At 44.8% G+C, this 25,474-nt stretch overlaps 1 protein-coding gene across 5 annotated transcripts in view; it reads right to left on the minus strand.

Annotated features, from left to right (window-relative positions):
- The window catches only part of LOC118398379 (utrophin-like), a 176,033-nt gene that overhangs the window by 48,578 nt on the left and 101,981 nt on the right, over nt 1-25,474 (minus strand). For all 5 annotated transcript variants that reach the window (XR_008071034.1, XR_008071033.1, XR_004828614.2 and 2 more), the window contains 5 exons: nt 24,680-24,741; nt 14,480-14,554; nt 12,408-12,609; nt 12,212-12,297; nt 10,552-10,709 (listed from right to left, as the gene is read on the minus strand). Coding sequence is in view for 2 of the 5 variants with exons in the window: in XM_052470692.1 (XP_052326652.1) it covers nt 10,552-10,709; nt 12,212-12,297; nt 12,408-12,609; nt 14,480-14,554; nt 24,680-24,741 (583 nt within the window). In the remaining 3 variants the exon portion in view is untranslated. The remainder of the gene's footprint in view (nt 1-10,551; nt 10,710-12,211; nt 12,298-12,407; nt 12,610-14,479; nt 14,555-24,679; nt 24,742-25,474) is intronic.

A 25,474-nucleotide genomic window follows, 5' to 3' on the forward strand; every position in this document is an offset into this window, starting at 1 on the left:
TGTAGAACCTTTTGAGAATCTCAGGACCCATGCCAAAACTTTTTAGTTTCCTGAAGGGGAATAGGCTGTGTCGTAACCTCTTCACGACTGTCTTGGTGTGTTTGGACCATTCTAGTTTGTTGTTGATGTGGAATCCAAGGAACTTGAAGCGCTCAACCTGCTCCACTACATCCCTGTCGATCAGAATGGGGGCATGTTCGGTCTTCCTTTTCCTGTAGTCCACAATAATCTCCTTAGTCTTGGTTACGTTGAGGGATCGGTTGTTATTCTGGCACCTCCAGGCCAGGTCTCTGACCTCCTCCCTATAGGCTGTCTCGTCGTTGTCGGTGATCAGGCCTACCACGTTTGTGTCGTCTGAAAACTTAATGGTGGTTTTGGAGTCTTGCCTGGCCATGCAGTCGTGTGTGAATAGGGAATACAGGAGGGGACTAAGCATGCACCCCTGGGGAGCTCCAGTGTTGAGGATCAGCGTGGTAGATGTGTTGCTACCTCCTCTCAACACCTGGGGTTGGCCCGACAGGAAGTCCAGGATCCAGTTGCAGAGGGAGGTGTTTAGTCCCAGGATCCTTATTTTAGTGATGAGCTTTGAGGGTACTATGGTGTTGAATGCTGAGCTTTAGTCAATGAATAGCATTCTCACATAAGTGCTCTTTTTGTGCAGGTGGGAAAGGGCAGTGTGGAATGCAACAGAGATGGCGTCATCTGTGGATCTGTTTGGACGGTATGCAAATTGCAGTGGGTCTAGGGTTTCTGCTTGAAACATGTTGGTATTACAGACTTAATCAGGGACATGTTGAAAATGTCAGTGAAGACACCTGCCAGTTGGTCAGCACATGCCCGGAGCACACGTCCTGGTAATCCGTCTGGCTCCGCAGCCTTGTGTATGTTGACCTGTTGAAAGATCTTACTCACATCGGCTACGGAGAGCGTGATCACACAGCCATCCGGAACAGCTGATGCTCTCATGCATGCCTCAGTGTTGCTTGCCTCGAAGTGAGCATAGAAGTGATTTAGCTCGTCAAGTAGGCTCGTGTCACTGGGCAGCTCGCGGCTGTGCTTCCCTTTGTTGTCTGTAACAGTTTGCAAGTCCTGCCACATAAGACTAGCTTTGGAGCCGGTGTAGTATGATTCAATCGTAGCGCTGTATTTACGCTGTACCTGTTTTATGGTTTGTTGCAGGGCATAGCATGATTTCTTGTAAGCTTCCGGGTTAGAGTCCTGCACCTTGAAAGTGGCAGCTCTACCCTTTAGCTCAGTGCAAATGTTGCCTGTTATCCATGGCTTCTGCTTGGGGTATGTACGTACAGTCACTGTGGGGACAACGTCCTCAATGCACTTATTGATAAAGCCAGTGACTGATGTGATTTACTCCTCAATGCCATTGGGAGAATCTCGGAATATGTTCCAGTCTGTATAGCTGAAAACTCTTGTTGTGTGGCCTGCAATTTATCATAATATACTCTACTTCAGGCGAGCAAAATCTAGAGACTTCCTTAGATTTCTTGCACCAGCTGTTGTTTACAAACATGCACTTACCCTCCCCCCCCCTCCCCCCCACACACACATCTGACTGGGGTGTGCTGTTCTATCTCTGTGGTGCAGCGTATATCCCGCTAGCTGAATATCCATGTCGTCATTCAGCCACGATTCCGTGAAACATAGGATATTACAGTTTTTGATGTCCCATGAGTAGGATATTCATGATCATAACTCGTATAATTTATTGTCCAATGATTGCACGTTGGCGAGTAGTATTGACAGTAATGGCAGCTTCCCCACTCGCCTTCTGCGGGTTCTCTCGAGGCATCCGGCTCTCTGTACTCTGTACCTACGTCGCTTCCTCTTGCAAATAACAGTGATGTCGACCCCGTCGGGTGTTTGGAGAATGTCCTGTGCGTCGTGCTTGTTGTAGATAAAATCTTTGTCTAATCCGAGGTAAGTGACCGCTGTCCTGATACCCAGAAGCTCTTTTTTTACGGAAACATTATGTACAAAATACGTTTCAAATATTGCCAAAAAATCCACATAACAACACAATTGGTTGGGCACCAGTAAAACTGTTGCGATTGCTTCCGGCGCCATTTTGAGGCAGTTAGATTAACAAGAATTTAAGCTTTCTGCCAATATCAGATATGTCTATATCCTGGGAAATGTCCTTGTTACTTACAATCTCATGCTAATCGCATTAGCCTATGTTAGCTCAACCGTACCATGGACAGGACACCAATCCCGAAGAAGCTTCTTTGGGACAGGGGGGCAGTATTGAGTAGCTTGGATGAATAAGGTGTCCAGAGTAAACTGCCGGCTACTCAGGCCCAGTTGCTAATATATGCATATTATTAGTATATTTGGATAGGAAACACTCTGTAGTTTCTAAAACTGTTTGAATGATGTCTGTGAGTATAACATAACTCATATGGCAGGCAAGAACCTGAGAATTTTTTTTTTCATTTTTCAAATGATTGCCTATCGAATATACAGTGTCTATGGGGTCATATTGCACTTCCCAAGGCTTCCACTACATGTCAACAGTCTTTAGAACCTTGTTTGATGCTTCTACTGTGAGGTAGGGGGGAATGAGAGCTGAATGAGACAGAGGTCTGGCAGAGTGGCATGAGCTGATCACATGCGCTCACGTGAGAGTTAGCTTCATTCCATCGCATTTCTACAGACAAAGGAATTCTCTGGTTGAAACATTATTGAACATTTATGATAAAAACATCCTGAAAACTGATTCTATACTTCGTTTGACATGTTTCTACGAACTGTTATATGACTTTTCGTCTGAACTTTCACCTGGACTTGCTCGCTCGTCGTGGGTTTGGATTGTGTACTAAACGCGCAAACAAAAAGGAGGTATTTGGACATAAATGAGGGACTTTATCGAACAAATCAAACATTTATTGTGGAACTGGGATTCCTGGGAGTGCATTCTGATGAAGATCATCAAAGGTAAGTGAATATTTATAATGCTATTTCTGACTAAAGTTTTTTTGAAATCTAACTCAGCGGTTGAGAAGTGGATCTAAAATTCCATGCATAACAGTTGTATCTTTTATCAATGTTTATTATGAGTATTTCTGTAAATTGATGTGGCTCTCTGCAAAATCACCGGATGTTTTGGAACTACTGAACATAACACGCCAATGTAAACAGATTTTTGGATATAAATATGATATTTTTCGAACAAAACATACATGTATTGTGTAATATGAAGTACTTTGAGTGTCATCTGATGAAGATCAAAAAGAGCAGCGAACAGTTTTGACTGGGCTGAGCGGGAACTGTACTTCCTCAGTGGTAGGGAGGCGAGCAGGCCAGAGGTGGATGAACGCAGTGCCCTTGTTTGGGTGTAGGGCCTGATCAGAGCCTGGAGGTACTGAGGTGACGTTCCCCTCACAGCTCCGTAGGCAAGCACCATGGTCTTGTAGCGGATGCGAGCTTCAACTGGAAGCCAGTGGAGAGAGCGGAGGAGCGGGGTGACGTGAGAGAACTTGGGAAGGTTGAACACCAGACGGGCTGCGGCGTTCTGGATGAGTTGTAGGGGTTTAATGGCACAGGCAGGGAGCCCAGCCAACAGCGAGTTGCAGTAATCAAGACGGGAGATGACAAGTGCCTGGATTAGGACCTGCGCCGCTTCCTGTGTGAGGCAGGGTCGTACTCTGCGGATGTTGTAGAGCATGAACCTACAGGAACGGGCCACCGCCTTGATGTTAGTTGAGAATGACAGGGTGTTGTCCAGGATCACGCCAAGGTTCTTAGCGCTCTGGGAGGAGGACACAATGGAGTTGTCAACCGTGATGGCGAGATCATGGAACGGGCAGTACTTCCCCGGGAGGAAGAGGAGCTCCGACTTGCTGAGGTTCAGCTTGAGGTGGTGATCCGTCATCCACACTGATATGTCTGCCAGACATGCAGAGATGCGATTCACCACCTGGTCATCAGAAGGAGGAAAGGAGAAGATTAATTGTGTGTCGTCTGCATAGCAATGATAGGAGAGACCATGTGAGGTTATGACAGAGCCAAGTGACTTGGTGTATAGCGATATCTGATATCTCAAAGTGCTGTACAGAAACCCAGCCTAAAACCCCAAACAGCAAGCAATGCAGGTGTAGAAGCACGGTGGCTAGGAAAAACTCCCTAGAAAGGCCAAAATCTTTGAAGAAACCTAGAGAGGAACCAGGCTATGTGGGGTGGCCAGTCCTCTTCTGGCTGTGCCGGGTGGAGATTATAACAGAACGTGGCCAAGATGTTCAAATGTTCATAAATGACCAACATGGTCGTATAATAATAAGGCAGAACAGTTGAAACTGGAGCAGCAGCATGGTCAGGTGGACTGGGGACAGCAAGGAGTCATGTCAGGTAGTCCTGGGGCATGGTGCTAGGGCTCAGGTCCTCCGAGAGAGAGAAAGAAAGAGAATTAGAGAGAGCATATGTGGGGTGGCCAGTCCTCTTCTGGCTGTGCCGGGTGGAGATTATAACAGAACATGGCCAAGTTCATAAATGACCAGCATGGTCGAATAATAATAATAAGGCAGAACAGTTGAAACTGGAGCAGCAGCACAACCAGGTGGACTGGGGACAGCAAGGAGTCATCATGTCAGGTAGTCCTGGGGCATGGTCCTAGGGCTCAGGTCGTCCGAGAGAGAGAAAGAAAGAGAGAAGGAGAGAATTAGAGAACGCACACTTAGATTCACCGAATAGGACAGGATAAGTACTCCAGATATAACAAACTGACCCTAGCCCCCCGACACATAAACTACTGCAGCATAAATACTGGAGGCTGAGACAGGAGGGGTCAGGAGACACTGTGGCCCCATCCGAGGACACCACAGGGCCAAACAGGAAGGATATAACCCCACCCACTTTGCCAAAGCACAGCCCCCACACCACTATCTTGTATTACTCATCTCATATACATACAATGTATTTTATACCATCTATTGCATCTTGCCTATGCCTCTCTGTCATTGCTCAACCATATCTTTATATGTATATTTTCTTAGTCCATTCCTTTACTTAGATTTGTGGGTATTAGGTAGTTGTTTGGAATTGTTAGATTACATGTTAGTAGTGGTGGGCCGTCAGGGCCAGCAAGGCCTTCTCTGCTGGCCTAAACATCATCAGAATATATATTCTTTTGTAAATATATTTTCCCACAAATATATATTAAATTATTCCCCAGAGTAAGAGTTATACTCTTCATTTCATAGCTTTCCTCTTGGTTGCACTGCTTCCAGCCCCAGGTTGAGATTTTGAGGGCTGGTCTTTATGTTAGATCTTTTATCCAATCATATTCAGTCATCATGTGTTGCCAGGGGTCTAAAATCTGCCCTCAGGCCTTCAGAATCAACAGTGCGGGCGCTTAGGGCAAGGTGAGACGTCTGCGTCTCACTTAGCCAACAGGAAATGCAAATGCACAACGCCAAATGCTAATAGTACTCGCTAAAACTCTAACTTTCATTAAAACACACATGCAGGGTACTGAATTTTTAAAATGCTTTTCGGCGAAAGCATGAGAAGCTATTATCTGATAGCATGCAACACCCCGAAATACCTGAAGGGGACGTAAACAAAAGAATTAGCATAGCCGGCGCTACACAAAACGCAGAAATAAAATATAAAACATTCATTACCTTTGACAAGCTTCTTTGTTGGCACTCCTATATGTCCCATAAATATCACAATTGGGTCTTTTTTCCGATTAAATCTTGTCCATGTAAACCCAAAATGTCCATTTATGAAGCCCGTCTGATCCAGGATAAAACTGCTTTACAAAACGCAACGTCATTTTTTTAAATTAACAAAGTTGCCTATAAACTTTGACAAAACACTTCAAACTACTTTTGTAATCCAACTTTAGGTATTAGTAAACGTTAATAATCGATCAAATTGATCACGGGGCGATGTGTAGTCAATAGCTCCACGTCTTGAAATTATGGTCGATATTCTCTCTTCCAAAACATCCTGTCGTGTACCGGATGACATGAAGTGCCTCTTCTTCATTTGACCAAGGATCAACTTCAAGCCAATTGCCAAGACTGGCGACATCGTGTGGAAGCTGTAGGACTTGTAAACTGGGAGCTATCTATTTTCCCTTGCCATAGACAATAGAGCCAACTGGCGGATTGATATTTTTCTTTTTTTTGGGTGAACAGTTTTCCGTTCTGTTATAGTCACAGACATGATTTAACTAGTTTTATAAACTTCAGAGTGTTTTATAAACTTCAGAGTGTTTTCTATCCACACATACTAATCATATACTAATCATATGCATGTACTATATTCCTGGCATGAGTAGCAGGACGTTGAAATTCTGGGCGATTTTTAACAAAACGTTGGAAAAAAAGTCCCGAGCCCTAAGAGGTTTTAAAGTGAATGGAAATGAACATTTAGTGTCAACCAATCAGCTTTAGAGTTGGCTATTGTACACCTGCTGGCTGGCTCCAGTGTTACACAGGAGCCAGCTAGCAGGCGTAGTGCGTGCACGTCTTTTGATTGGATTACCAATATTGAGAGGCAGGTCCTATATGGGCAGGTATATGCAAACCTCAGAACTAGGAAACTGAATTTGATCAACTAACTAAGCTGTTTTTCTTAACCCACAATGGCAGAAGGAGGAGAAGATATCGATTTGGTCGAGGATATAATTATAACGCCATTCTCAAGACAAACTTTTCAAGAAAAGTTAGACATTGTCAGGAGAGGTCGCCCGATGCCGACGCTACAGAGCCTGTCACAGGCGGGAAAGGGGTTCGTTCGCCACTTTCAAAGTTCCAACTACGAGCGCTATCAATGGCTCACAGGCTCCGAGAAGCACTGCAAACTGTACTGCTGGGAATGCCTATTATTTGCAAGTGATAGATTTGTTGTTTGGAGCCACACTTGCTTTGCAAACGTTGTCTAACCAAGGCAGCAATGAGACACGGCTGGGCACTTACAAGCAAAGGTGCTTTTGAAAACTTTTGGGGACACCCGAGTGGATCTACAGCTCAACGAACACACGCGCAGGGCAATGGGAGCTGCACAATGAAAAGGTATTGTACTCTTCCCCTGCAATTCTATGAATAAAAATATAAATTTCAAGGTGACGCAACGCCTGGTTTTATACTGCATTTCTGTCTAAATGTATAGTGTCTAGAGCCATGGCATCATGATGATGGTAATAAGAGGTGGATTAATTCAGGTGGGACTGTGTAGGACCTCACTGAAGGCATGTTAGATATTGCTGCACTTTCGGAAGTAGAACCACAAGCATTTCACTACATTCGAAATAACATCTGCTAACCATGTGTAACCATGCTAACCATCTGCTAACCAATAAAACGTCATTTGATTTGAAATAAACATCACTTTCTTTTATAGTTTTTAGTAGCGCCATGCTGCAGTTGTTGCCAGCATAAACTAGCTAGCTGGGAGGGCTCTTCTGGACGACTGACTGAACCAGATCCATTCGTCTCCACTTGACTTTCAGCTGTGCAACATACGTCATCAATTTCGGCACCAGGTGTGTCCATACAGCGTCTCCCAAGAGGGAACTCTCGGGACTCGTGGAAGAAATTGTCCGCAGGTCACAAGATACTCACCCACAAAGTTAGAATCACCATGGTTTTGGTCAATGAGCTGAAAGATCAAAACCTTTTCCTGTGTGTGTGATCTCTGTTTTTTTACAGTGACCTCTAGCTGAGTGCCTCTGTTGGGGCTAAATGTCAGATATATGTGATTCAGCTCTGAGATCACACACACACAGACAGAAAGACATGGAGAACCAGGTCTGGAGTTGCAAGGCATTGAGCCAGAAAGCAGACACCACCGACCCTTCCCTAAATTTTCCTCCCAGTTTCCTCCCAGTTCCTCCCTCATCCCTGAGTCCCTCCTGTCATCCAAGGGGCAGAGTTACGGCACTTACAGATCAATTACCCAAAGGAAGTAGGGAGGGAGGGATGGCGAAAGAGGAAAATGGGAGGTCAAGGCCCGTAGAACAGGCCGTATTTATGGGCCTCCACCTCATTCATTACAGCCCCATTCAATCAAATGGAGTGGGTGACTGCACTGTGGCGGCTCTTCGCTGACTGGCTGATACAGGGAGGTCACATAGACAGAGAGCGAGACAGAGAGAGAGAGAGGCTACTGGGCAGAGAGGCCAGAGCCATCAGTCACTCTCACCATGAACTTTAATGCATTATGAATTGTACCGTGAATATCACACCGTCTCGTTGTAATGGTGGTGGTGCGAAGGATGGTGTGTGTGCATGTGTGTTCAAGTTTGTTTATTTGTCATATACAAAGGGAAAGGGTGATACCTAGTCAGTTGTACAACTGAATGCATTCAACTGAAATGTGTCTTCCTCATTTAACCCAACCCTTCTGAAAGTATTTAGACCCCTTCCCTTTGTTATATAACAGCCTTATTCTAAAATTCATTAAATTGTGTTTTTCCCCCATCAATCTATACACAATATCCCATAATGACAAAGCAAAAACAGTTTTTTTAAACTTCTGCATATATATAAAAAAATAAAAACAGAAATACCTTATTTACATAAGTATTCAGACCCCTTTTCTATGAGACTTGAAATTGAGCTCAGGTGCATCCTGTTTCCATTGATCATCCTTGATGTTTTTACAACTTGATTGGAGTCCGTCTGTGGTAAATTAAATTATTTGGACATTATCTGTCAATGTAAGGTCCCACAGTTGACAGTGCATGTCAGAGCAAAAACCAAGCCATGAGGTCAAAGGAATTGTCTGTAGAGCTCCGAGACAGGATTGTGTCGAGGCATAGATCTGGGGAAGGGTATCAAAACATTTCTGCATGATTGAAGGTCCCCAAGAACACAGTGGCCTCCATAATTCATGAATGGAAGAAGTTTGGGACCACCAAGGCTCTTCCAAGAGCTGTCCACCTGGCCAAACTGAGCAATCGGGGGAGAAGGACCTTGGTCAGAGAGATCCAGAGTTCCTCTGTAGAGATAGGAGAACCTTCCAGAAGGACAAACATCTCTGCAGCACTCCACCAATCAGGCCTTTATGGTAGTGTGGCCAGAGGGAAGCCACTCCTCAGTAAAAGGAAATATGACAGCCCGCTTGGACTTTGCCAAAAGGCACCTAAAGGACTCTCAGACATTGAAAAACATGATTCTCTGGTCTGATTAAACCAAGATTGAACTTTTGGGCCTGAATGCCAAGCGTCACTCCTGGAGGAAACCTGGCACCTCCCTATGGTGAAGCATGGTAGTGGCAGCATGATGCTGTGGGGATGTTTATCAGCGGCAGGGAATGGAAGAATAGTCAGGGTTGAGGGAAAGATGATTGGAGCGAACTACAGAGAGAGCCTTGATGAAAACCTGCTCCAGAGCTCTCAGGACCTCAGACTGGGGCGAAGGTTCAACAGGACAACAATCCTAACCACACAGCCAAGGCAACGCAGGATTGGCTTCAGGATAAGTCTCTGGATGTCCTTGAGTGGCCGAGCCCAGACTTGAACCCCATCAAACATCTCTGGAGAGACCTGAAAATAGCTTTGCAGCGACACTCCCCATTGAACCTGACAGAGCTTGAGAGGATCTGCAGAGAAGAATGGGAGAAACTCCCCAAGCTTGGAGCGTCATACCCAAGAATACTTGAGGCATGTAATCGCTGGCAAAGGTGTTTCAACAAAGTGCTGAGTAAAGGGTCTGAATATGTGTGCAAATGTGATATTTCAGTTTTTTTAATTTATAGATTTGCAAAAATGTCTAAACCAGTTTTTGCTTTGTCATTATGTAGTATGATGAGGGGGAAAAAAACTATTTAATTAAATTCAAAATAAGGCCATAACCTAACAAATTGTGAAAAAAGTCAAGGTGTCTGAATAATTTCTGAATGCACTGTACACATGATATTCATGGAGTACACAGTGCAAGGAAATGCTTGGCAGGCTCACCACTCAACAATGCAACAACAATAGGAAAGTAAATATGTGAATAAAAAAGTCATAACAATAAAAGCTTAATTAAGACAAATATAGTGTAAGGGGAAAGGGGACAAGGGTGTAATGGAGGGAGAGAATGGAAAGAGATTGTAGGTAGATAAGGAGTGAGAGGAGGGGGACTGTTGAGGCGATAGGAGAATGTACAGACAGTAAAGACATCTCCAGATCCGTAGCGGCTCCTGTTTCACTGTATGACATTCCCAATGTCAGCCGCGCTCCATTACCCCCACTATTTTGGGAGCCCGAGCAGCGAAATCTGGGATATTTATTGCTTACTAATTTAATTCTGCCAAAGAGTTTATGACTGACTACACATGAGTCATGGGAAAAGAGAAAAAATGAAAATGTGAACCCAAGGGATGGAAAAGTCATTAAACAGGAGTGGTGGCCAGACATAAACACAGGGAAAGTGCTTGGGTGGCCGCAGTAAAACATTAGAGGACAGGCCAACCACGTGAACGTTTATATTTGTACTTTCATGAGCAATGTGTTTGTGTTCTGAGTGCCTGTGCGCATGCATGCTTGTGTGCGTGTGTGTGTGTGCACATGCAGGTGTGTGGGTGTACGCATTTACATACGTGTTGGAAGCAGCTCCGGACACTGGGTTCGATGTTGCTCCCTCCGAATGCGGAGACCTCTCCTAGTTGCCGTGGTATCTGGATAGCGTCATGGAGCAACAAACCCAGCTGTCTCTGGTCACACTTATCCCCTGACGATGCCACCTGACTGAACAGGTCTGGAAGAACGAAAGAAAGAAAGAAAGAAAGAAAGAAAGAAAGAAAGAAAGAAAGAAAGAAAGAAAGAAAGAAAGAAAGTGTTTGTGTTTGATCTAGGAGACTACACAAATACAGTTTCTCATCCAAGAGTCCACTGTCACTTTTTATCAGTGTGTTGTGTGAGTGTGTGTATTAATAGCTTCATGTGGGTAGTCATCACTAAGAGCTCCGGAAGGAGGAGGTATAGTAGAAGAGTCCTGGTTAGATGAGCAACACTGTCAGAATACAACCTAAAATAATCAACAGTCTTTCTCTTGCTCTCTCCCTCTGTCTCCCCTTGCTCTCTTCCTTTCCCTTCCTCCCGCTGTCTCTATCACAGGAGAGCAATCAATTTCCCAACAACCCCTGCCCCGAGCGGAGAGGAAGGGGCATCTGCCCGTTGTTAAAAGGGATGACAGAGTTCTAGACGTACACACCTAACGTTTTTTTCTTCTTTAAGTTGTAAAACAAAACAAAACCAAATTGAAAGCAAGAGCTCAGTTGATTCTTGTCAGAGCTCTATCTGCATTGTTACTCATAGATAGGACAAACAAGGAGAGAGAAAGAAAGAGAGAGACAGTGAGAGAGAGAGATGAGGGATGAAGGGAGAGTGAGATGAAGAGCGAGAGATGGAGAGCTGGTGAGAAGAGAAGAAAATACAGGGATGCAGTAGACAGCGAGAACGTTGGAGAGAGAGAAATACAGTAGAGACGATAGATAAAAGGCGATAGAGAGTAGGATGGAGAGATGTGGCTCTTCTATCTATCTGTTCTGCCTGGCCATGTATTTGATCTCTGTGTGAGACCCTGCCTTGATGTCAACTCTCATTATGTGGAATGGTAATGTCGCTTCTACCATACCGTGTGTGTATGTCTGCATGTGCACAAACCCAGTCTTGATGTAAGCTTGCATTAGGTTAAGTAATTATGGCTCTTCTTCGTTAGTGCACGGCCTGAGCTGAACATACTTATTAATGAGCAGCCATGTGTTTGAGCTACATAAGCCTTCATAGCCACAACGTAGGACATCATTGTGAACGACCTCAAAATCACATGAGCCCCAGGCTTACTTAATATTTCCACTCTGAAGGACAAAACGAGGTCACAGAAACGGGTGAACAACAGAGCACACTCCCCCAGTGCACCGGCCATATCCCTAATTCCCCTGCAATAAAACAAATTCTACTAAACTAGTGGGAGGTCTCTCATCTAATTAGACGGGCCATTCACTGGCATCCTCTGCCACGGGTCCAGCCGCTTGTCACCCTGGGTAACTGAGCTGGGATTACAGCCTGGCAGAGGGCATTATGGGATACACTGGCACGGAGAACACTGCAATGCTCACCACAGGGCTGTTCTCAATTCACCTCAGTGTGTGTGTGTGTCAAAGTGAGTGATAAAGTTGACTTCACTTTGTGTGTGTTTGAGTGTTTCTGGGTGTGTTATGTGTGTGAAAGAGGTTTTGTGTGATGGTTGGTACTTACATTTGTATTTCTCCTCCAGATGGCCCTTGGAGAGCGAGAGCAATCCTATCTTCATGGACAGGACACGAATCTTCCCACTGCGTCCACTACAGAGTGAGGGAACACACATACACAAGAAGTCAAATAAAATAAATACAAATTCTACAAGGGGCGTGTGTGTGTTTAATACATGAAAATAATGTGTGTGTCGACGTACGTGTCATAGACATTTAGCAGCCAGTTGAGACACATGTCGACACAAAGCGGAACATTGACGAGGTCCTTGTGCTGCTGCTCCAGCCCGTCATAAATGGATGTCAGACAGTTGATCACATCAGGCACTGTCAGCAGCTGGGCATTCTGGGTAAGCTTGTGTTGTTCAAAGGTGCTCTGGGCCACCTTCAGGTCCAACAGGTCCACTGGATGGAGGGAGGGAGGGATTTCCCAAAGTTGTTTACTAAGACCACTCAATTACAACTAAAGGGCATTAGAAAATGGTGAAGAACAGTGGGAACTGCCACTGCAAATTACAGATGGCTGGAATGTCACAACAAGGCCGTAGACAGGATATGAGGTGGCTCTAGACATTGGTGTGACACCAGGGTGGCAGGCCAACCAATTTATGTTACAGCTACTGCAGCCCACGGCTCAGAGTTAATCTAATTAGCCATTTAACCTTTTACGACTAGGGGGCAGTATTTACATTTTTGGATAAAAAACGTTCCCGTTTTAAGATATTGTCTGTGAGTGCAACAGAACTGATGTTACAGGCGAAACCCAGATAAAAATCCAATCAGGAAGTGCCGCATTTTTTCAAACCGCTTCATGCCAATGACTCCTTATATGGCTGTGAATGGGCTATGAATGAGCTTACGCTTTCTACGTATTCCCCAAGGTGTCTACAGCATTGTGACGTCTTTTTACGCATTTATGTTGAAGAATAGCCATAAGGGACCACATTGAGCAAGTGGTCACATGATGGCTCCCGCAGAAAATCTTGCGTAAAGTACTGAGGTAGCCATTTTTCCAATCGCTTCTTATGAGAAACCAATTGTCCCGAAGGATATATTATCAAATAGATATGGGAAAAACACCTTGAGGATTGATTCTAAACAACGTTTGCCATGTTTCTGTCGATATTATGGAGCTAATTTGGAAAAAGGTTTGGCGTTGTAGTGACCGCATTTTCCGGTTGATTTCTCAGGGAATATTGGTGTCTGAGTGTGTGGGAGACACACACACAAATACACATGTCTCACAGTGGGGGTCCATGGAGGAAAAACAAAACACCTGCTACCGGGAAGGGGTTTGAGGAAAATATACCAACTCGTTCCCTCTCTCTCTCATCCCCTCTCTCTTACTCTCCTTCCCTTCTTTTCTCACTCACTGTACGTTTCAGAGCTCACATTAAGCCAGAGTAATAACTAATAAATACAGATCCCGTGTCTATGCTTCAGGCTTCGACTTGTAATCTAATGGGTGAAATTGAATCGGAACGCCTCTGGTCCAAATCAATCAGTTGTACTAGGAGATCTCATCTCATCATCACAAGCAAATAGAGGCAAAGTATTAGAATGCAATATGAGATGAACCCAAAGCGCCTGAATCATCTAAAATCATTAACACACACACTGCTCCATGCATAGAACAACAAGACGCTGAACACACACCCAAACTCTGTCACCTACTCTCAGCACGACAAGCACCTACCCATCCTCACCCACCCACACACAGCACGACAGCAAGCAGACAGCGAAATAGGAAAGTAAAGCCGTGAAGTTTGGGGTATTAGTCGGAGCGCTCTGAATAACATAAACACCTGGGTAATTATGGTAGAGAGCCTGGCTCAGTCCCATCAGCAAGGTACAGACAGTACCCAGAGGAACAGATGATCATATCTCTGCACTGCCACACACTAACAGGGAACAACTAACACAATGATAGCTATAGCCAGCTGGTTATTGTAGAAGACAATATGATCCCTTCTAGAATGAAACAAACAAGGGCACAGGTGGATTCTCAGCTAAACAAAATGATGTACACACACACACAGGCACACACAAACTCAATCACATACCTACGCACACACCTGCAAAGTGGGATGGACATACTTCAAAATTAGCAGACTAGAGCCAAACGGTTTGGCAGTAGATCAGGTCATTAAGGCATCTGATGCCTTGCACCTGGACTATGATGTGAGGAGGGAGAAGATTCTGATGGCACAGGAATCTCTACAGCCGGAGGACATTTAGCTGAGGTGTGTGTAAGTGTATAGAAAAGGACACTTACAGCATAGTGCTTTCTGTAGCCTGCGGATTTTCATGGCTGTTCTGTAAGCGGAAAATCTCACGTTGTTTAGGTCGGCTAAAAAAGAGAGAGAGAGAAAGATAGAAAGAGAGAAACCAGAGGGAGGAAATACATCATCAGAATGTATAATAGCGATCTGACACATGGGCATAAAATAACTGGAAAGGCGGGGAGACATGAAATAATTATGTCAAACTGAAAACCTGTTGAAAAAATGTGCTGTAGTGTAATTTATATGTGGTCACACAGGGATGGCTGGAAATTAATGGTAATTGGGTTAGTGAGTCCTCTCTTGGAGGAGTGGAGTCCTATTTGTAGAGTGTTGGCCCTCAGGAAATGTTCCCACAGCTTATTACTGATCCATCTGCTCATTAAAGAACAGTCACACTCGCCACTGCAATGGCATGACTACATGTATTTGGATGTTACAGTCAGTGTGAGTGGGAGAATGTGAGTGTGTGTGCATGTGTGTATGTGTGAGAGAGAGGGCGAGTGAGAGAGGGAAAAAGAAAAGGTGTGAGAGAGAGAACTTTGGAGCTACTCCATGGTGTGAAATGTGTGTGAGGTGAAAGTGCATTTTTGGTGATTATTTATATATTCATTTATTTCACCTTTATTTAACCAGGTAAGCCAGTTGAGAACAAGTTCTCATTTACAACTGCGACCTGGCCAAGATAAAGCAAAGCAGTGCGACAAAAACAACGACACAGAGTTACACATGGGATAAACAGACGTAGTCAATAACACAATAGAAAAAGCTATGTACAGTGTGTGCAAATGTAGTAAGGTTAGGGAGGTAAAGCAATAAATAGGCCATAGAGGTGAAATGATTACTATTTAGCATTAACACTGGAGTGAAAGATGTGCAGATGATGATGTGCAAGTAGAGATACTGGGGTGCAAAAGAGCAAAAAAATAAACATGAGCATGAGGTTGTTGGGTGTGCTACTTACAGATGGGCTGTGTACAGGTACAGTGATAGGTAAGCTGCTCTGACAGCTGATGCTTAAAGTTAGTGAGGAAGATCTAAGTCTCCAGCTTCAGGGATTTTTTGCAATTCATTCCAATCATTGGCAACAGAGAACTGGAAGGAAAGGCGGCCAAAAGAGGTGTTGGCTTAGGGGGTGACCAGTGAAATATACCTGCTGGAGCGTGTGCTACGGGTGAGTGTTGCTATGGTGACCAGTGAGCTGAGATAAGGCGAGGATTTACCTAGCAAAGACTTATAGATGACCTGGAGCTAGTGGGTTTGGTGACGAATATTTAGCGAGGGCCAGCCAACGAGAGCATACAGGTCACAGTGGTGTGTAGTATATGGGGCTTTGGTGATAAACCGGATGGCACTACATCCCGTTTGCTGAGTAGAGTGTTGGAGGCTATTTTGTAAATGACATTGCCGAAGTCAAGGATCAGTAGGATAGTCAGTTTTACGAGGGTACGATTGGCAGCATGAGTGAAGGACGCATTGTTGCGAAATAGGAAGCCGATTCTAGATTTAATTTAGGATTGGAGATGCTTAATGTGAGTCTGGAAGGAGAGTTTACAGTCTAACCAGACACCTAGGTATTTGTAGATGTCCACATATTCTAAGTCAGAACCGTCCAGAGTAGTGATGCTGGATGGGCGGGCAGGTGTGGGCAGCAATTGATTGAAGAGCATGCACTTAGTTTTAATAGCATTTAAAGAGAAGTTGGAGGCCGCGGAAGGAGTGTCGTCTGGCATTGAAGCTTGTTTGGAGGTTTGTTAACACAGTGTCCAAGGAAGGGCCAGATGTATACAGAATGGTGTTGTCTGTGGAGAGGTGGATCAGAGATTCACCAGCAGCAAGAGCGACATCATTGATATATACAGAGAAAAGAGTCGGCCCATGGAGTCACACCCATGGAGACTGCCAGAGGTCCGGACAACAGGTCCTCCAATTTGACACACTGAACTCTATCTGAGAAGTAGGCGAGGCATTCATTTGAGAAACCAAGGCTATTGAGTCTGCCGATAAGAATGCGGTGACTGACAGAAGAGAAGAGACGGGAGAACAGTTAGTTTTTGTTTAGTCAAAACCCCTCGTGCTCTACAGTTCCCGGAACCCCAGTGCGCATATGCATTTCCTATTAGGTGTAGTAACGTAACACTGCCGTAATGCATTACTGCTTAGTAACCGCACAGTAACTAAAATAAACAGATGTAGATCCCAGATACTACACTCCTCCCCCATAGTGTTTAACTCCCAGAGAACAAGGTAAATATGTTAGGTAACTACTAACGCAATATCTGAACAATGCATTCTTAAACATTTTTCAACTACTGGGTTGAAGCAGACTTTTCAGAGCACAGCACAAATCCAGGGGATTATTCTGCCCCGAAGATGGAGTTTGTGTCCTAATAACTAACCCAGGTAATGTCCTTTTTCTTTCCTTTTATCTAGGACATATTAAAATGTAATGTTTTACTGTCTGTTACCTCCTTAACCAGCTCAACTCACAGGTCAAGCTTTTGAGGTGCCCTTCGCTGTCAAATAGAATATCTCCGCTCCTCCTGGGCTTCCTGTGGTGGGCCAGGTTTGGGTGGAAGGTCAGGCTCTGTCTCTCCCGTACATCCACAGTCAGGAGAATAGTCCTGGGGGTCGTTATTGTTCTTGTTCTCTCGCCATGTCTCTGCTGGGGCGTTGGACCGTAGCAGATGATCCACATGAATGTTGACCTGGCGATGACCAATTTCGACTTGGTAAGTCAAAGTTCCACTGGCGCTTAGGGTGTCTGAAATCACGTACCATCACCCTCTCTTCCTCTTTGAATTCTCTGGTCTGGTTTCAACAATGTCAGGCGGGTACGTGGTTGGCGTTTCAGGAACAGTTCAGTTGGTGTACATTCCGTTACTGTGTGTGGGGTGTTACGGTAAGTAAACAGGAACCGGGGAAGCCTTTGGTGGGTGGGCACAGACTGAACCTCGAGTCTAGTCCAGGCCTTCTTAAAGGTTTGCACGGCTCTCTCCGCTGCTCCGTTTGATTGCGGATGGTAAGTTGGTGACAGGATGTGCCTTACTCCATTGTTCTTGAGAAACATTTCAAAATCGTTTGACGTGAACGGAGGGCCATTGTCCGATACGAGCTCCTTGACTAGTCCAAAGGATGCAAACAGGTGTCTGAGAAGATTTATGGTCTTCTCAGCTGTGGTCAGTTGAGTAGGGAACACTTCCATCCACTTGGAATGGACATCGACGACAACAAGGAAATGTTGCTTGTCAATTTCGGCGTAATCCACATGGATGCGTTCCCAAGGTGTAGCAGCCCAGGACCATGGATGAAGAGGTGCAGCAGCAGGCTTGTTGCAAACAGCTTCACAAGGTGAGCAGTGGCCTACATGCTGTTGAATGTCCTGATCCAGTCCAGGCCACCACAGATAACTGCGAGCGAGTGCTTTCATTCGAGTGATCCCTGGATGTCCCTCATGCAGGTCAGAGAGCAGTCTTCTCTGGAATTTGTGAGGTACCACCACCCTTGATCCCCACAGAACACACCCTTGATCAGTGGACAACTGGTCTTTCTTGTCGATGAATGGACGAAGGTTATCGTCATTTACGAAGGTTGGCCAACCGCCTAATGTTAAGTCCAAGACTTTGGAAAGCACTGGGTCTTTCCTTGTTTCCTCTGCTATGTCAGAAGCAGATATGGGCAGTTCATCAATGAGAGAGATCTGGAAGACTGCTCTATCATTTTCACTGTCAGAGTCCCTATTGCACGGTAGTCTCGATAGTGCATCGGCATTTGCGTGATCACTGGATCGTCTGTACTCAATCTCGTAGTCGTAGGCTAACAATATCAGAGCCCAACGTTGCATTCGAAGTGAAGCAAGGGTTGGTATAGCTGATTTTGGTCCAAGGATGGCCAACAGAGGCTTGTTATCTGTCAGCAGTTGGAACTTCCTTCCCTAGAGGTATTTGTGAAACTTCACTCCGAATATTATGCTCTGGGCTTCCTTCTCAATTTGAGCATAATTTTTCTCACTTGGTGACAGAGTCCATGATGCAAATGCAATAGGGTGTTCTTCACCTGACGGTAGAACATGTGAGATGACGGCTCCTACTCCGTATGGAGATGCATCACACGCGAGTCTCAGCTTCATCTCTGTGTTATAGTGGGCAAGCCACTTGCTCTTTAGCAGACGCTGTTTGCAAGTCTTGAATGCTTCTTCGCATTGTGGGGACCAATTACACTTTGTATTGGCCTGCAGCAGTTGGTGAAGTGGATGCAACAATGTGGACAAGTTTGCCACAAACTTTCCGTAATAGTTCAGGAGCCCCAAAAATGCTCTCAGCTCTGAGATATTTGTGGGTGCTGGTGCGTTCACGATTGCTTCCACCTTGCTGTTGGTTGGGTGCAGGCCTTGTGCATCAATCTTGTATCCGAGATACTCCACTGAGTCCTGGAGGAACTCATACTTGCTGCGTTTCATTCTCACTCCGTATTTCTCCAGTCTTGACATCACTTTGTCCAGCACTACAAGGTGCTCTCCAATGGTTGGTGCTGATGCGAGGATGTCGTCCATGAAGCACACAACATGGTCTATACCGTCCAAGATCTGATCCATTGTTTGTTGGAATATCGCTGGAGATGTCGAGATTCCATAGGCCAAGCGATTTAATCTGAATAGCCCCTTGTGTGTATTGATGGTCAGATACTGTTCTGACTCCGGATCCAGCTTCAGTTGCTGATAAGCGAATGCCAGGTCCAGCTTACTGAAATCCTTCCCACCAGCTAGAGTGGCAAACAGATCTTCAGCGTTTGGTAGTGGATATTGCTCTGGTAGTATGCAGCGATTTACTGTGACCTTGTAGTCACCGCACATTCTGACGGTCTTGTCTTTCTTTGGGACTACAACAATCGGAGCGGCCCAGTCGCTCCTCGCTACTTTCGTGATTATGTTATTCTTCTGTAGGCGGTCCAGTTCCTTCTCTACTGCTTCCTTAAGAGCATGACTTTTGCTGAGAAGTCTTGTATTTCACCGTAGCCATCTTTGAAAACTTCTTTGTGCATCTCCAGCATGTTAGTGAGTGTAGCCTGACTGGTTTGTCATTTCTGAGACTTGAAGATTTCTCCCCAGTTCAACTTGATCTTTTGTAGCCAGTTTCTGCCTGACAAGGCTGATTTTTCTCCTTTAACAATGACAAGCGGTAATGTCCACTCCTTACCTTCATACCGGACTGGTACCTGGATCTGCCCTAACACAGGAATAGTGTCACCAGTGTATGAAGAAAGGCGGATGGACGCGGGCTGAAGAGGGCACTCTTTCAGTTTTTCTTTGTATAGTCTCTCTGGAACCAGAGATACAGACGCTCCGGTGTCCAGCTGCATTTTTACTGGTTTTCCCGCTAACTCCATAACGAGATAGATTCCATCTTTTAGTTGTTGAGCTGTGTACACTGTGAACAGTTACACTACTTTTTCAGTTGTACCTTCCTCTTCTTGTGCTGCGTCTGACACTTTGTGCGCTCTTGCTGTGCGTTTCGAGGCTTTACACCCTCTCTGTAAATGTCCAACCTTTCCACACTTTTCATTTTGGAATCGACATTCACTGTGATGATGATTATCTCCCCCACATCTGTAGCAACTTGGCTTAAACCTTTGAGATGTGGGCTGCTTTGTTCTTGTGTAACCTTGAGGACAGGACTGAAAAAGTGTGACTTTTGTGAGCTTTTTTCACCATGTGCATCACTGAACTTGTGAACACCTTTCTGACGTTCTGCATGTCCCGATAGCTCAATAGTATCCCTGTGGGCAAGCTCGAGTCCAAGTGCTATATCACAGGCTTTCTTAAAGGTCAGGTCCTTCTCTGACAGGAGCCTTCTGTGATATGCTTCACCTGTGAGACCACATGCAAACTTGTCTCGGAGAGCATCATCAAGAAATCGTGCAAACTCACATGTACTTGCCAGCCTTTTCAAAGCAAGGATGTAGTCAGCCACGGTTTCCCCTTGACTCTGGTGACGTTGGTCAAATCTGAAACGTTCTGCAATGAGAATTGGCTTAGGCTTGAAATACCTTGAAAGAGTTTCAGTCAGTTCTGCATAGTTCAACTCCACTGCTTTCATTGGTTCAATGAGACCTTTCAGCAATCCATACTCAATTGGACCCAAAACACTGAGAAATACTTCTGCTTTCTTTCCATCTTTGATTTCATTTGCAGCCAGCCAATGCTCAAAACGCTCCAAATAGGAATCAAAATCCTCTTTTGTAGCCTCAAACTCTGGTACTCGACCAATGGTTGCCATTTTCACAGTTAATTGTTCAGTTTCCTTATTCCTTGTATTCCTTAATTTTCATCTAATTCTTCACTTCAGCAGTTTCTGCAATTACTTCATTCACTGCACTCATTTGTAATAATGTACACACCGTGTTACGATTTTTTTTTTACAATATTTCTCTTCTCTGGTCAGATCAATGAAAATGGCTACACAGTAATGTCTTTTATCTATGGCGGTTATGGTATCCTTTAGGACCTTGAGCGTGGCTGAGGTGCACCCATGACCAGCTCGGAATCTAGATTGCATAGTGGAGAAGGTATGTTGGGATTCCAAACAGTCGATGATCTGTTCGTTATCTTGGCTTTCGAAGACTTTAGAAAGGCAGGGCAGGGCAGGATGGATATATGTATGTAACAGTTTGGGTCTAGAGTGTCTCCCCATTTGAAGAGGGGGATGACCGTGGCAGCTTTCCAATCTTTAGGGATCTCAGGACTCAGTGGAGTATCTCGGAAACAAGATTGATGCACAAGGCCTGCACCCAACCAACAGCAAGGTGGAAGCAATCGTGAACGCACCAGCACCCACGAATTGCAAAAATCGCTGAAGTTGGAGACTTTTATCTCCCTCACCAACTTCAAACATCTGATATCTGAGCAGCTAACCGATCGCTGCAGCTGTACATAGTCTATCGGCAAATAGCCCACCCATTTTTACCTACCTCATCCCCATACTGTTTTTATTTATTTACTTTTCTGCTCTTTTGCACACCAATATCTCTACCTGTACATGTTCATCTGATCATTTATCACTCCAGTGTTAATCTGCAAAATTGTAATTATTCGCCTACCTCATGCCTTTTGCACACAATGTATATAGACTCCCCTTTTTTTCTTCCTATTGTGTTATTGACTTGTTAATTGTTTACTCCATGTGTAACTCTGTGTTGTCTGCTCACACTGCTATGCTTTATCTTGGCCAGGTCGCAGTTGCAAATGAGAATTTGTTCTCAACTAGCCTACCTGGTTAAATAAATGTGAAATAAAAAATAAATACATTTAAAAAATTGAAATTCTCAATTATCGTAGATTTATCGGTGGTGATTGTGTCACCTAGCCTCAGTGCAGTGGGCAGCTGGGAGGAAGGTCTCTTGTTCTCCATGGACTTTACAGTATCCCAAAACATTTTGGAGTTACAGCTACAGGATGCAAATTTCTGTTTGAAAAAGCTCGCCTTAGCTTTCCTAACTGACTATGTATATTGGTTTCTGACTTCCCTGAAAAGTTGCATAAGTTGCATGCGGGGGATATTCGATGCTAACGCAGTACGCCACAGGATGTTTTTGTGCTGGTCAAGGGCAGTCAGGTCTGGAGTGAACCAAGGGCTGTATCTGTTCTTTGTTCAACATTTTTTGAATGGGGTATGCTTATTTAAGATTGTTAAGGATACACTTTTAAAGAACAACCAGGCATCCTCTTCTGACGGGATGAGGTCAATATCCTTCCAGGATACAGGGGCCAGGTCGATTAGAAAGGCCTATTTGCTGAAGTGTTTTTGGAAGCGTTTGAGGGGTGGTCATTTGACCGCAGGCCCATTACGGAAGCAGGCAATGAGGCATTGATGGCTGAGATCCTGGTTGAAGACAGCAGAGGTGTATTTAGTGGGCAAGTTGGTCAGGATGATATCTATGAGGGTGCCCATGTTTACAGTTTCAGGGTTGTACCTGGTAGTTTTTGTCACGCCCTGGTCTTACTATTTTGTGTTTTCTTTATTATTTGGTCAGGCCAGGGTGTGACATGGGTTTTTTATGTGTTGTGTTTTGTCTTGGGGTTTTTCGTAGGTATCGGGATTGTGGCTTAGTGGGGTCTAGCATACTCTATGGCTGTCTGGAGTGGTTCTCAATCAGAGGCAGGTGTTTATCGTTGTCTCTGATTGGGAACCATATTTAGGCAGCCATATTCTTTGAGTGTTTCGTGGGTGATTGTTCCTGTCTCTGTGTTTGTTCGCACCAGATAGGCTGTATAGGTTTTCGCGGTACGTTTGTTGTTTTTGTATTGTTTGTTTTTTTCATCGTCATTAAACATGCATCAAGAATACCACGCTGCAATTTGGTCCGACTCTCTTTCACCGCAAGAAAACCTTAACAGTTTTCTTGATCATTTGTGTGAGATTGAGGGAATCTTGCTTAGATTGTAGGACGGCCGGGGTGCTAAACATATCCCAGTTTAGAACACCTAACAGTACGAACTCTGAAGATGGATGGGGGGCAATCAATTCACGTATGGTGTCCAGGGCACAGTTGGGAGCTGAAGGGGGTGGGGGGGTCTATATATAACAAGCGGCAAAAGTGAGAGACATTTCTGGAAAGGTGGATTTTTAAAAGTAGAAGCTCGAACTGTTTTTGGCACAGACCTGAATAGTATGACAGAACTCTGCAGGCTATATCTGCAGTAGATTGCAACTCTGACCTCTTTGGCAGTTCTATCTTGATGGAACATGTTGTATTTGGGCATAGAAATCTCTGAATTTTTGGTGGCCTTCCTAAGCTAGGATTCAGACATGGCAAGGACATAAGGATTGGCGGAGCGTGCTAAAGCAGTGAATAAAACAAATTTAGGGTGGAGGCTTCTGATGTTAACATGCATGAAACCAAGGCTTTTACGGCTACAGAAGTCAACAAATGAGAGCGCCTGGGGAATAGGTGTGATGCTGGAGACTACAGGACCTGGGTTAACCTCTACATCACCAGGGGAACAGAGGAGGAATAGGAAAGGGTACGGCTAAAGGCTATAAGAACTGGTCGCCTAGTGTGTTGGGAACAGAGAATAAAATGGGCAGATGGGCGTGGTAGAATAGATTCAGTGCATAATGTAGAGACAAGAGTATGGTAGGAAGTGAGTACAGTGATGGTAAACCTCGGCAATGAGTAACGATGAGAGAGCTTGCATCTCTGGAGACACCACCTAAGCCAGGTGAATGTCTCCCCGTGTGTAACAAAATAGCTATCTCAGGCATGTTGAGCTGGTCTAGTGGGTCTACAGTGAAAGAAAACAATAACTGACCGAAACAGCAGAAGACAAGGCATATTGACATTAGCGAGAGGCATGTGGAGCCGGGTGATCATATGGTCCAATAAACAGCAATTGGTGAGTCCGGAAGCTGTTCGGTAGTCGCTACTATGCTAGGCGAGCAGGAGGCACGGTGTTCAGAAAGCTAGCGGGCCGGGGCTAGCAGATGGGTCTTTGGTGACATCGCAACGGAAAGACCTGTTGAAACCATATCGGACGATTACGTCGACAGACCAGTCGTGATGGTTCGGCGGGGCTCCGTGTCGGCAATAAAGGGTCCAGGCCCTTTGGCAAAAGAGGTATTGTAGCCCACAAATTAGCTAGCCGAGAGATGGGTCTAGCTTGAGGCTTGCTCAAGACTACCTGGTGCTTGCTTTGGGACAGAGGCGTTAGTCAGTGGTAGCCACTCTGTTGCAGCTAGCTTGCTGCGATGATCCGGTGTAATGGCCCAGATCTTGCGGCAGGAATTTGGTGATGTGGTGGAGAAAAGCTGTCCAATATTCTCTGGGTTGATATCGCGCAGTGCAGACTGGCAGGTATTGAAGCTAAAGCTGACTGGTGTCCGATCTAAAGGGGAAGACCGTTAGCCGTGGCTAACAGTGACTACTAGCGATTAGCTAGTTAGCTGGCTAGCTTCTGATGGAGGTTCCAGTGATAACGTATAAAAATAGCAGATCCGTACCACATTGGGTGAGGCAGGTGGCAGGAAAGTATATTTAGATCGTAGGTTGATATATTAAGATTAAAATATATACGAAAAAAATTAGACTGGACAAGACAAACCCACGTCCGACTGCTACGCTATCTTGGATTGAACGTTTTTGAGTGGAGTAGAGTCTGTGTGTGCGCATGCATGTCTGGTTGTGTATGTGTTCCATACCAAGCGATTGGTAGAGCTCTGTCATCTTTGGATGGTCCCAGCAGGTACTCTGAGTCTGGTGGCTGGAAAACAACAGGGGATAACGATAAGGCTTTTGTCACACACACACACACACACACACACACACACACACACACACACACACACACACACACACACACACACACACACACACACACACACACACACACACACAGACATAAATTGCTCTGTGCAATCACTGTCTAGACTGCCTTCTCTACCTGTTGTCTTATCGGCTTAAAGATAGAGGCCCATGTACACAAATCAGAAACGCGGATTTGATTGTGATTACCAAAGCATACAAATTATCCAGGACGCCTTCAGATTGATGCACAAGGAGACACAAACAATCACACCCCTCTCACACACCCCTCTCATCTCCGCATGCCCCCTCTCAATATGGTATGGTAAATCAACAAAAATAAACAACATTTGAACTAAAAACGCAAACAAAAAAAACAGATCTGATCAAGGAGAGAGAGTCGTGTTGAGTCTAGTACTCCAGACGACAACATTGATAAGCAGGAGTGGGGTTTGTGTCAGTCTGTCTGCTGCACTGCTTCATGTCATCAGAGAACTGATAAAAATTGGAGGTATTCCGCTTCGGAAAAAAAACCTGCCTGTACCCACACTGGTATCAAGGGACTGTAATGATTTAACGTTTTAAAAAGTCGTGGGTTTAAAATTAGATGTCTATTCTGTTGTGAACGCCAGTGTCTCTGTGATTAGGTTGTTGTGGATGAGACTGTCTCCACAGAGAGAGAGACAGAGAGA

This window comes from Oncorhynchus keta, chromosome 19 (genome assembly GCF_023373465.1).
Source record: "Oncorhynchus keta strain PuntledgeMale-10-30-2019 chromosome 19, Oket_V2, whole genome shotgun sequence".
Taxonomy (NCBI): Eukaryota; Metazoa; Chordata; class Actinopteri; order Salmoniformes; family Salmonidae; genus Oncorhynchus; species Oncorhynchus keta.